At 38.1% G+C, this 13997-nt stretch overlaps 1 protein-coding gene across 2 annotated transcripts in view; it reads left to right on the top strand.

The window, feature by feature from the left end:
* The window catches only part of LOC136875691 (leukocyte elastase inhibitor), a 222923-nt gene extending 222459 nt beyond the window's left edge, over positions 1 to 464 (top strand). For both annotated transcript variants that reach the window (XM_067149248.2, XM_068228103.1), the window contains exon 8: positions 162 to 464. In XM_067149248.2, the coding sequence (XP_067005349.2) occupies positions 162 to 301 (140 nt within the window). In that variant the 3' untranslated portion in view covers positions 302 to 464. The remainder of the gene's footprint in view (positions 1 to 161) is intronic.
* Positions 465 to 13997: the final 13533 nt, after the last annotated feature.

The raw sequence follows: 13997 nt of genomic DNA, 5'->3' as shown, positions 1-13997 counted from the left end.
GTTCTCATGGGAGACATTTCCCTTGTTAGGATCATGAGTACTTTAACAAAAGCTATCCTCTCACATAATTTCCTGTTTCAAAATTATGAAAATGGTATTTTTAATGAATGTTTTGTTTGTAAACCATATCCTCCTTGACTTGTTTCTTTGCTTCTTTCCAGCTCTATTATTAGAAGCCACATCAGTGGGAGGACCACCTCGTGGGGTGTTCATCGCTGATCATCCCTTCATGTACATGATCATCGAAGAGGAGAAAGGCACTATCTTATTCATCGGCCGTGTAACGGAACCAGTGGAATGAAAAAAAATAAGTTTGGAAATATTGAATAGGAACTAAATGTGGCTGATGATTACTTTATTGGTACAAATATCAGAATGCCTTTTTAAATTATTGGACTCTATTCACTCTTGTCAATATTATACATTATCGCCTGTAATTTGAATAAAGTTCATTCTAAATTGGACTTAATCAGTAATTTCATCTACCTATAACAAGGGAGGTTTGTATCCACTATCGAGGTATTTCATTCACCAGTACAGACGGCAAGGTGTGCACAGGAATTTTAAGAAAGAGGATGCAATCAGTGATGGAGTAGGCCTACTTAAGGAGTATTATTGCAAACTGTGTTATGTTGAAATAACAGAATATCATACGAACATCAAAAAAGAAATTCTTATTGCGAGCAAACAATGCAAGTTATCTCTAAACACTCAAACGAACGTGTAACTACGTTAGGCGTGTATCATTTCAAAATTTTATTTTACAAAAATTGGAAGAACGTTCTGTACATAACACAGTTTGATCCACACAAAGGGTATCGAATTGTAACAGTAATAAGGAGACACGTAATTTGTCAAATTCCTATGTAATTAAAAATAAAACTATTGTTATTACATGCATTTCATAACGAAAGTTGTTTAAATTTGCAAAGTCATTGTTAACAGTAGCTTGAGGGTACACTTTTTCCTTTGAAAGTATGGATAAATAAAGCTAGAATTTTGTCTAAACACAAAAAATAAAATTTCCCTCATAATTACTACCATTTTTAGAGCATTTCAGAAAACCCGCTGATAAAGAAATCAGGGCATAATATTTCACGTCGCAGCTCCAAAACTATCGTTCACGTCGAAAATCAAATGATGCCACATCATAGGTATAAATCAAAGGATTTATTTCATTTAGTGGGGATTGTGATGTCACGCAAGACTGAGTAGGGCGCGTCGCCTTTTTCCTATGGATTTGTGGCGTCTGGAATTTTCTTCTTTCCTTCTTTCTTTCTTTCTTTCTTTCTTTCTTTCTTTCTTTTTTAGTCCATTTACCGTCGGGGGTTGATTTTTCCCTCGGACTCAGCGAGGGGTCCCACCTATACTACCCCAAGGGCAGTGTACTGGAACATAAGATATTTCTCCGGAAATACAACCGGGGAGGAGAACCAGTACATCACCAAGGTGGTCTCACCTGCTATGCTGAACAGGAGCCTTGTGCAGGATGGGAAGTTTGGAAGCGATGGACAAGAAGAGAGAAGGAGGTGACCGTGGCCTTAAGTTAGGTACCATCCCGGCATTTGTCTCGAGGAGAAGTGGGAAACCACGGAAAACCACTTCGAGAATGGCTGAGGTGGGAATCGATAACCCTCTACTCAGTTGACCCCCCGAGGCTGAGTGGACCACTTTGCAGTCCTCGAACCACTTCTCAAATGTCGTAGCAGAGCCGGCAATTGAAGCCGGGCCTCCGGGGGGCGGCGCAGCTAATCACACTAACAACTACACCATAGAGACGGACCTGGAAATTTCCACTCAGTGTAACGTCTCACTCAGTGGTCGTATTTCGATGTTCGAGATTTCATTTGAAAGGGAATAACTAGTTAATTAATGCATAATATACTGATTTGCAGTGACATTTGAAACAAGCGAATAGTGCACGTATAAATTCAAATTTAACGACTGAATGTCAAAATTTCTAGGAAAGTCACTAAAAAGGCCGAGACGAAATTAAATGGCATTGCTGCGACGGAGAATATAGAGACATATCAGCTGGAATCTCAATCGTCTAAATCTTTTACTTACTCCAAAGTTGCAGTCGATACCAAAAAAAAAAAAAAAAAAGTTCTGCAATCGGCTTGCCTGCGTTACGATGACGTCTTCAGCGGATGTGATAGCTATGTTTCCTCGTGGAAAATTATGTCCTTTAAACGATGGTGCATATACAGTACTTAGATAGATAGATAGATAGATAGATAGATAGATAGATAGATAGATAGATAGATAGATTTATCATCAACATGTTATGTTGCCAATTATAAATGTTTGTTTGTTTGTTTATTTGTTTGTTTGTTTGTTTGTTTCTTTGTTTGTTTGTTTGTTTGTTTGTTTGTCCAATCCTTGTCCTTTTTTCTCTATGGGATCGGGTATGAGGTGAGATGAATCTGTCGTGGCGGGTTTTTGTGACCGGATGCCCTTCCTGACGTCAACCTCATCAGAGGAGTTAATGAGATGAAATGAATGATATAACTATGACATTAGGAAGGGAGATGGTGAAACCCGGTGCCGGCACATAGCCTACTCCTGTCGAATAGCACCAACGGGTCTGCTCAAGGCTTAACGTCGCTATCCGACGGACGAATCCCTATCTACAGCGTCATATTCCCTCACTCCACATGAGCACTGAAGAGAGGTTTAGAATTTAATCCAGGATTTTGGCACGGAATCTAGTGATTAGAAATTGTATACCACCACCTCCCCTACTCTGCCGGCCAACATTCTGATGGTGAAATTTTTTTTGACCAGCGGGACTCGAACCGGCTAACCACGGTGTCTGGCCATTTAGACTTTAACGCCTTAATGATCATAGCCACCAGGCGGACTATTCCCAATTGTAGACGATTCAATAAAATATCATATACTGAACTACAAATGCACTTTACATAAATAAATAAATAAATAAATAAAAACGGATCTCCTAAAATAATTACCAAGTTGTTGTCCTTCTCCGTAGCATAACGGTTAGTGTTATTAGCAGCCGTCCCCGGTGGCCTGGGTTCGATTTCCCATACTGGAGGGCTGGTATGTACATACAGCTCACTTCCATTGGAGGTGTTCCTGAAAAGACTTGTACCACCTCGGAACGAAATCACGAGTTTACTTTTGTCCAGCTCCATGGCTAAATTTTTAGCACACTTAGTTGTACGAAAGAGAATCTCGAAACAAAGTAGAATGATATGTACATTAAAAGTTACTCTTGTACTGTGAGTTCCCACCCGAGCTGAGAAAGGTACACGGGAAGGATAGAGTAAATGGGTGAAGAGGATAAAAGAAAGGACGAAGAAGTAGGAAAGCGATTATGTCTTGCTGCTTTTTTTTTTTTTTTTGCCTTTCCAATAGACATTTTATGCATGCACGTTTTTCATTCCAAATGTAATACATTATTATGAGAAAAATATTTTTAAAAAATATTCGTCAAAATATGTTTAATATTTATTTGGATCAGTCAAAATATCCAACTGAGGGTCACCACTCATGCTCCCTTACATTACATACTTTCCCGGTAGGGAATAGAAATACAGTCCGAACACTGCGCAGAAGGTCCTACATTTCAACTCAGGAAGTAAAGATCACATGTTAAATATTCAGAAAATCGCTGACACCTTCCGGCATATACACACCTGTACGATTATTGTACTTACCTTACACTTCAATCATAGGAATGTCCTTGCTCAAAAATTCTCTGAGGATAAACAACATTTCATTTGTTTTAATTGTTTCAAATTTACACTTCACTCCAGCTGATCAGCAATAACATCATAAAATAAAATAAGGTAATTTTTTATTACATTAGCGACCCCCCAGCGAGTTCGTCTGCAAAGTAGAAGTAAATGTACACTAGTAGTATAATAGGCGGATTCGGCCGCCGCCACCACCACCGGGCTCCCAGAGGCCTCCTCCACCACAGCCAGAGGCCTCTTCCAGTGCTGCCAACTTAACCTAACTAGCGGGAAATTTGAATTTGTAAACAAAGCCACGTGCATTTTTTGACAGCCACGTGCTTTTTGACAGACAACAACGCATCGCTAACCTCAGTACTGCCATCTTGACGGGCCTAAACCTCAGTAGTACAAACTTAACCTAACTAGCGCGTGGTAAACAAAGCCACGTGCTTTTTTGACAGCTGTCATCCGCCATCTTTAAACTACAGAGCACTGTGCTGCCCTCTTTATCGCAGTAGCTACAAATTCGTCACCTGTCATCGGCAATGCTGCCATCTTGGCGGGTCTAAACCTTAGTGCTACCAACTTAACCTCACTAGCGCGAGATAAACAAATCCACGTGCTTTTTTGACAGCTGTCATCCGCCATATTTAATCTATAGAGCACAGTGCTGCCCACTTTAGCTACTTATCTTTGAAATCTGGTGGCGGATAATTTGAAAAATGCTTTTTGACAGCAGCCATCTTTAATCTAGAGAGCAGCGTGCTGCCCTCTTTAGCTAGATACCTTTGAAATGTGGTGGCAGCCAATTCCACATGACAGAAGCCATCTTTAATCAAGAGAGCACCGTGCTGCCCTCTATGTGGTGGCGGCAAATTCTACATGCTCTTGTTTGGAAACAAACTCACGCGCTTTTTTGACAGCCGTCATTCACCATCTTTAATCAACAGAGCACAGTGCTGCCATCTTTAGCTAGATACCTTAGAAATGTGGTGGCGGCAAATTGAAAAATTTCACGTGCTCTTGTTTGGAAACAAACTCACGTGCTTTTTTGACTGCTACCATCCGCCATCTTTAATCAACAGAGCATAGTGCTGCCTTCTTTAGTTAGATACCTTTGAAATGTGGTGGCGGCGAATTCCACGTGCTCTTGTTTGGAAACAAAGCCATGTGCTTTTTTTTGACAGGTGTCATCTGCCATCTTTAATCAACAGAGCACCGTGCTGCTATCATGCGGGTAATTTCCTCAGCTGTCATACGTCATCTTTAATCTACAGAGCACCGTGCTGCACTCTTTAGTTGAAATGTGGTGGTGGCAAATTCCACGTACTCTTGTTTGGAAACAAATTTGATGTGCTCTTCAGCTGTCATCCACCATCTTTAATCAAGAGAGCACCGTGCTGCCCTCTTTGTGGTGGCGGATAATTTGAAAAATTCTTTTTGACAAGCAGCCATCTTTAATCCAGAGAGAACAGTGCTGCCCTCTTTAGCTACTTACCTTTGAGGCGGTTAATTTGAAAAATTCTATTTGACAAGCTGCCATCCTTAATGAAAAGAGCATCGTGGTGCTGTCTTGCGGGTAAATATTACGTCACAGCTGTCATCCACCATCTTGCATTGCTAACCTTAGTGCTGCCCTCTTTAGCTACTTACCTTTGAAAAAAAAATCTATTTCACAAGCTGTCACCCGCCATCTTGCATCGCAAACCTCAGTGCTGCACTCTTTAGTGTAAATGTGGTGGCGGATAATTTGAAAAAATCTTTTGACAAGCAGCCATCTTTAATCAACAGAGCACCGTGCTGCCATCTTTAGCTACTGCCATCTTACATCGCTTACCTCGCTGCTGCACTCTTTAGTTGAAATGTGGTGGCGGTAAATTCGAACAAGATTAATAATACATCGGGGGAGCTAGAGTAAGCACGTGCTGCAGTGATGACGTCATCATGCATGTTTAGACTTGTCCGTTTTCTTAAGAGTAAGTCGGTGTAAAGGAATGCAATAAGTATGCATCATAAAAACAAGAGTTTGCATGTGCTGCAGTGATGACGTTATTGTGCATGTTTAAACCCGTTCGTTGACTAAAAGCTTTAGTCTTCGAGAAACAGTGATAGAGAGTGGAGTGCAAACATGACGAAAACATTAATAGTTGATGTGCAAGGCTTTAAAGTAAACGGAAACAAATTTGTGTTTAAAGAGGTGGCTGTGTTAGATTGCAGTGTGTTGTGGGCACCAAAACTTGTTAGTTTAGTATTTAGTCCACCGTTCCCTTACTGTTTGCAAACAGATGAAGATAAAAAGCAGACTCAGTGGATTGAAAACAATTTAGGTTTGAAGTGGGAAGAAAAAGGAATACCTTATCGTTTTCTACCTTTAATGATGAATGCACATTTGTCAAGAGCAGATCTTGTTCTTTTAAAGGGTTGTGAAAAGAAAGAATGGTTGCGTGATTTTCTACCATCATCGTATGAAGTTATCGACATGCATGAATTGGGGTGCCCATCATTTAAAACTCTTCCGAAAGAGCATAGTAGAGAAACAAGTAAACAGTCTTTACAACATGTATGCATGCCCTTTGATTGGTTGTGTTGCAGTGCATGCCGGGAAGTGAACAACATATGTAAACTGCAATGTCGAAATAACCTTAGTGTAAAAGAAACATTTGTAGAGTAAAGACATCATGTCATTTCTAACAGATACTAAGTGTAACGTAGTTGAAAAGGCGATCGTAAAGTTTTATGCATGCAAAAAGAAACTAAACACTTTTACTGAAGAAGAGTTAAATGCATTACCAAAGGCATTTTTGGTTAATGTAGCTGCGAATGCTGTAAAGAAGATTTGGGGTAAGGTGCCTCGTGAGTGGACTCAAGATACTGTTTTGTCAGAGCTTCAAACGTGTAGTTTATATCATGAACACATGAGTTTAGGTAGAAGACCTTCTGTGAGACAGTGCCGTACATGTCAACTAATTAAACTGTATCACGGACCTAAAACTAACGAGTTGTCTTCGCTTATAAACACTTATCATGGCTGTAGAGAGAGTAAACAAGGAAAAGGTGAAGAAACGTGCTGGGAAAAAGATGAGGAAGCATGTTGGGCGTGGACTCATCAATAGAGTGATTGATCTTCTTTTCTTCGTGCTTCATCTCCCCTGCGGCCCTAGAACACGTTCGCCTGACACGTAGTTACATGCTGCCTGCATAGAGTATGTCGTGTAGCTGTTAAAATCTGCTTCGTAAAGTTATGCTGTGTGTGTGTGTGTGTGTGTGTGTGTGTTATTACCTAGTGCTTTAGCTGCTCAGAATATAGCAGCACTTGTCGTTGTTGGTGCAATAAAACGAAAACTGAGTAACAAAGACCGTAAAATAAACAAAGGATAAAAATGTATATATAGTCTAAAATAAATATGAATTGTCAAAACATATTACAGGTGTTGTTTAATCCTACAGCATGTCCTAGTGACTTAGAAGAAAGGAAACGTAGAGGATTAAAAGAAAACTCACATAAGATTTAAAGTACATCCTCTTTATTAATCCATGAATTAAAGCTGTTATTAAAACCAAGCCATTTAACATACAGTTTATTGCCACGACGTCGAATAACACGTTCAACTAAATAGTGATCAGGATATTTTGTTTTCTGCAGTTCTTCGATGTAGAATCCTCCTTCAATAGGCTGTCCTCTGAGATCGCGAAGTAAATACGTAACTGGATTAGTAAGCTTAACACTTCTGATTTGAAAAATTTCAGTGCTCCAGTTAGGTGTGTATCCCTTTGCAAAGATAGACTTGTGTTTGCTGATGCGAACAAAATCACCTTCTTTCAAGCGATAGCGACGTGGATCAGCTGTTTTAATTACAAGATGAATAGCATTTATACGAGGTGTATTCTTTGTAACAAGACGTGGCTTTGTTCCGATAGTGCGATGAGGTGTATCGTTGTAGGTAGATAAAAGTCTAGGTAGCAGATCAATCCAACGATATGAACCTTGCGCTGTAAATTCTCGCCACATCATTGTTTTGAGTGTACGATGAAAGCGTTCTACAACACTTGCCTTGAGATTGCTGAACGTAGAGTAGTGTTGAATGCCAAGTAACTTGAGGTAAGAAGAAAAATCCTTGTTGTAAAACTCTTTACCTTGATCAGTTTGAAGAAGCCTTGGGCAGCGTTTCGATTCTTCAACAATATGTTTAAATGCTTCTTTAACTTGAGCTGCTGTTTTAGAACGCACGGGTTGTGCAAAAGCAAACTTCGAGTACACATCGATAACAGTAAGTAGATACTTATACCCCTTATTACTAGAAGCATATGGAATCATTTCTACTAAGTCTGCTTGCCAGAGATCATCTTTTCCTCGTGTAATAACGCATCTGCGACAGTAGGTACGACGTGCTGGTTTATGTAACTCATGTGCGATGTTTACCTTTACAGGTGAGATCTTCTCTTGACGAGCCATTACAAAATAATACCGGCATAACGTAGTTCTCTTTCTATTTCTAGAATTTCTGATCCGTGACCAGTGTGACCAGCCTCTTGCGATGCTCTTAAAAGTTGTAATCGTTCAACGAGTAAGTTTGGGTCATTCCAGTATCTTACATCCACATACGGCAACAAAGGCTTGTAGATAACATCTAGACTACGTGCAGTCGGAAACAGCTTAGAAATAAACTCACGATACTTGTAACTCTTATTCGCATTTACAGCTTCTGTTCTCTTGTAATTACATCGTGTTGCGTCAGTAGCAAAAATTATTGCTATATATTTTTTAAGATCATCTTGTAAAATTATATCCTTGTCAGGTATTCGTGAGAAAAGAAGTTCTAAGAGTCCTTTCGTAGGTTTATAGTGTACCATTACGTTACGATTGACGTCAGTTTACATGAATATACATCGGAAGAAAAATGGCGCAGATCAGCTTCAAGCGTTAAGAATGCACGGAATAACTTTTTGTGACAAGTTGACCGCAATTAGGAGGCAGTGCCTGGCGAGATGGAAAGGAAACTCTATGAGAAATGAACCATTATACGTAAAAAAAATTGAAAAACGGTCTATTATTATCTACTTTGGCAAGAAGAGTTTTCGTCGTAAACGGACTGTGAATTGCGATTACTTGACCAGAAGATTAGCTGACATAATCAATATAACCATAATAGGAGCCATACGAAGGAAGAATCCAGAAACAAACTACTGGAAAATACATAAAAACGGCAGGGAAACACGCATAATAGATTTCAAATACTGTACGGAAGAAGAGGTGTTGGGATACGGCATTCGTAAATAAGGCCTACACTGACTTAATAAACGGCCAATTCTCATCAAATTATACGTATTGCCCATTGATAAGATTTAAAGAACATTATTCAGACAACATAAAAAAGACCAAGGAAGAGCCAGTTTATGAAAATAAAATTGAATCTGAGCAGTATCTTTAGAGGAAAAGAAATATATATACAATTAGAGAAAGTACTTGGAAAAGCTTTATATACTGAAAATTAAGATGTATTCTATCAATTTAATATTGTCTTTTCGTTGCATGGAAATTGGACACGAAATGGAGCTAGCCTAAAGCGATGGAGGGAGGCTGACCAGATCATCGTAAGCTCAAGCCTGAAGACCTAGAGATCCAGCATGACGTGATCCAGTGCAAGGCTAAGCATTCCGAGATGCCGTGACGAGGAAGAAGAAAGCAGAGTCGGACATAACATGGCCAGAGATAAGTAACGTTCTAGTAAATTTAACTATAAAGTATTTCATTTGGTGTAGTATAATTGTAGGAATGCTGAAATGCCAAAGATATGACCTGTTTGTGCCATTGTGTGAATTCTAAGGCATATGCCGGAGAAAATAACCACAGATACGTATTATTTATGTGTAGTAATATACTGCCGTGCTCATAAGTTTGATATGAGGTTAATGTGAGCAGTATCGGGAAGAGAATTGATGTTTTTGAACCTATATGCTTACGAGAACGTCATATATATTAAACTAGGCAAGGCTAAGATAGTGAAGTGCAATATAATAATAATAAACCTAGGCTACCCAATGACCAGATTGAATAACTAGGCCAATATCGTCTACATTTACGATGAGTTGAAATAAACAGTAGCAGCTTGCGGTGTTTTGAGTAGATATTTAGGTAAAAGAAATGTTTTACTGCGACGTGGTAGACATTACGAAGTAGCTGAGTAGAGATATTGTTGTATGCGGAGGAATCGCAGTAATTAAATGCATAAATGATAATATGTTGTTGGAGATTTGAGATGTTGAATAGGTATTGTGTAAGTAAATGATTGATGGAAATAGGTGCGAATTTATTCTTAGCTACAGTTATGTTGCGATTGAAAATGAGGCAAGCAGTGAAATGAAGGCCTAGATACGTGAATATATTAAGTGAAGCAGTGAGATTAAATGGTCTATTGGTCGAACTTATATGGAATATGGAGATAGATGGATCGTAATTTACATGTATTTGAAGTGTATATAGAAAAGAGATATAGCCGCCTAGTAATATATTCGTCTCATATAATGAATATATAGCAGTGGAGCACGCGTTAACCTGAAAATGGTAAAATTAGTAGGCAGTAGAAGGAGTAATTTTAATTGAAAATACACATAATAATTAATCGGTCGGTACGATTCTGACAGGTCATGACGGTTGAAGAACGATGGCATTCGTAAATGAAGATATTTAATTTTATTTTTGGCACACATTTTTAATATATATAGGATGTTGGAATTTATATTTATGGTTAGGATTAATTTCTTTTAGATACTTAAAATGGCATTTTGAAGCCAACATTGGAAAGAGTTACTTATCTCATGCCATAAACAAGTCAATACGCAAATTCCCAAACCAATTCCAAAGAGTAGTGCAAATAGACCTAAAGGAAAGAAAGACCACTCCCTCCTTTAATAAAGAGTAAATCCTAGTTGTCCCCATATTGAAATAAAGTGATGAAGTGTGGTCACGCAACAAAATAATAATTGCCCAGATGAATTAAAGATACCTGCCCAATTTTAATTATGTCAATTCGTCAATTTTAGTTGTCAAGAAAAATAATATGTGATTTTTTTATTTACTTTCCTCTATTACCAAAGATGATCATTATTTTGTTAATTATAATATTGGCATGCTAATAAATTAGTTTTAAGTTTATTCTAGCGTTTATTTTCAAAGGTAGAGATAGGAAGATTAGTTGTAAGGATACATTTAGGCTGATATTTCGGAGTCATGATATTTAAAGGCTTATATTAATTCTACGGTAGGATTTCGGAGTAAATGAGTAACACATTGAACTATACACCCTCTTCAACGGAACTTGCGAAGGTAAATAGTATTGTTGAATATATATAGATGTTTTTACCCTGAGATATTGACTTAATATGGACATGCAACCACCGCGTTTGATTGGTATATCCATCCCCGATTTCGCATAGTTAATTAGCAACATGTAAGTGGAAATATTGCACGGGCAACATCATATTAAATTAGTACTACAACTTGAGGTGAAGTATGAGGAAGTACAGCGCGATGGTGATACCTATATTTTTATCAGTCCAACCTGGACCTTGGTAAGAATTAGGATTATGAGGCCACCAATAGGTTGCATTAAATTTGTTGCCCATACATGGGGCAAAGTGAAGAGAAAAACACTGTTGCCGCAGGTTGCAATAGGTAACACCTTTTACAATGAGTTTGTTGTTATTAATCTTAACATTTGAATTTCCTATCCGGAAACAGTCATCTTCGTAGCGAATACCGTAGGTAGTGTCAGTTTGTCCTGTAAAAAGTTTTTCTATATAAGGTTCAAAGAGAGATCCATAGATATCTTGAATAAAAGTTCTAAACTGATTGCGATACTCTGGTGTAATCATAACCTCAGACAAAGATGGTAGATTTTGCGTCGATGTAGTAGGTGTTTCAGCAATAACATCTGTAGTTAGAAACTCAACACGCTTAGATGGTGATGTATCATTAAGTTCTTCTTCTCATTCTTCCTTATCTTCCTCTTCCTCTTCTTGATCTACATTCTGCTTCTTTTCTTCCTTATCTTGTTCATGCTTTTCTTCTTCATGCTTCTCTTTATGATATGATGTTTGCATAGAAGCAAAACTTGAAGTAGACTGCGGTAATGAAGTAGAATTAAACATTTCTTTGAGTGGTGTACTTAGTTGTGTTTTTAAAAATAAATCCGTGTCTGCTTGAATACGTTTAAGCTCTTTAAATATCCGTCGGATATTGTTTCTAGCTTGGATGATATGTTTTGTGATCTCCTTGCTAGATGTTAACATGATGATGGTTTTTAATCAAGTAGTTACTGTAATTCTGTGTTAATGCATATAAAATGATCGAAACCCATGCGATATCGTCCATGCTGTTCATCACTTTCTTTATCAATAACTAAAAAGCTGTAACGGTGTAATGACCAACATTTAGCACACATACGTTTAAAGTCATCGAATGTCATATCAGTGTTAACATGATCGTTATACACATGTCGCATGTTGCGCTCATCTTGCCGAAAAAGCACAATAACATTTGCGTTGTCGCGTATCAACTGCTTAGGCACACGAGAATAGGTTTGGCACAAATAGATGCAATCAACATATTTATGCCGACCCATACTAAAGAATGCACGAATAACGTTTTGCTGTTCTGTTGCGACAACACACATAGCTATGTCTGACCTCAAGAGGCTGAAACTTGGTTTCTTCCGTACATCTTAACTTTAAGCTAATCATAAATAGTTGTTCTCTTCAATCCTCATGCTATAGACGAGGTTAATTTTATAATTTCAAACACACACATAGCTATGTCTGACCTCAACAGGCTGAAACTTGGTTTCTTCTAAAACATCGTAACTTTAGTCTATTGAAAAATAGTCGTTCTCTTCAATCCTCATGCTATAGACGAGGTTAATTTTATAATTTCAAACACACATAGCTATGTCTGACCTCAACAGGCTGAAACTTGGTTTCTTCTAAAACATCGTAACTTTAGTCTATTGATAAATAGTCGTTCTCTTCAATCCTCATGCTATAGACAAGGTTAATTTTATAATTTCAAACACACACACATAGCTATGTCTGACCTCAACAGGCTGAAACTTGGTTTCTTCTAAAACATCGTAACTTTAGTCTATTGATAAACAGTCGTTCTCTTCAATCCTCATGCTATAGACGAGGTTAATTTTATAATTTCAAACACACACACATAGCTATGTCTGACCTCAACAGGCTGAAACTTGGTTTCTTCTAAAACATCGTAACTTTAGTCTATTGATAAATAGTTATTTTATTTAATCTGCATGTCATAGAAGAGGTTAATCTTATAATTTCAAACTCACAGCAATGTCCGAACTCTATACGTTGAAACTTGGTTTCTTCCGAACATCTTAACTTTAACCTAATCATAAACAGTTGTTCTCTTCAATCCTCATGCTATAGACGAGGTTAATCTTATAATTTCAAACTCACAGCAATGTCCGACCTCTGTACGTTGAAACTTGGTTTCTTCCGAACATCGTAACTTTAGTCTATTGATAAATAGTCGTTCTCTTCAATCCTCATGCTATAGACGAGGTTAATCTTATAATTTCAAACTCACAGCCATGTCCGACCTCTATACGTTGAAACTTGGTTTCTTCCGAACATCGTAACTTTCACCTAATCTCTATTGGTTGTTCTCTTTTTAGATGTTCCCCTGCTGTGAGGAATGCAATGTAACGTTTACAAGACGAGATGCTCTTACACGACATTTAAAAATGAAACATGGAGAAGCGTCTACTACGTTCACCTGCGAGCAGTGTGAGGCGACGTTTACGAGGGTAGATGCCCTTACGCGGCATAAAAAAGTAAAACACCCTAGCATAACATCCGCTTTATGCGAAGTTTGTGGGGTGTATTTCGCTAATGTAGAGCAATACCAGGCTCACTTAGTAGAGGTACATCAAATATCTACATGCCCTCAGGTAGTAGTAGGGAAAAAGCGTGCAGCTACTGATGTAGCTGTAGAAAGTACTAGTAGTAAAAAACCTAGAAAAAATGAACTTCAAACTATTTACTGCGAACACTGTAATACTGATGTACCATCTTCACATTTTCAGGGACACTTACGGAGTAATGCGCATAAAAATAATGCATGTAGAAGTGGTAGTAACGCAAACATCGAGGAAATTAATACAGCATTTAAAAGTAGGATTTCTAGTTACAGAATTCGCACCAGTCAAAAGTTTCATTGCACTTCTAACTTTTTAAATTGTGTTCAACCGGATGTACAACAGCTTCTTGCTAAAT

Source organism: Anabrus simplex, chromosome 6 (assembly GCF_040414725.1).
Source record: "Anabrus simplex isolate iqAnaSimp1 chromosome 6, ASM4041472v1, whole genome shotgun sequence".
NCBI classification, from domain to species: domain Eukaryota; kingdom Metazoa; phylum Arthropoda; class Insecta; order Orthoptera; family Tettigoniidae; genus Anabrus; species Anabrus simplex.
The sequence above is the reverse complement of the archived record's forward strand: the minus strand, read 5'-3'. Positions and strand labels throughout refer to the sequence as shown.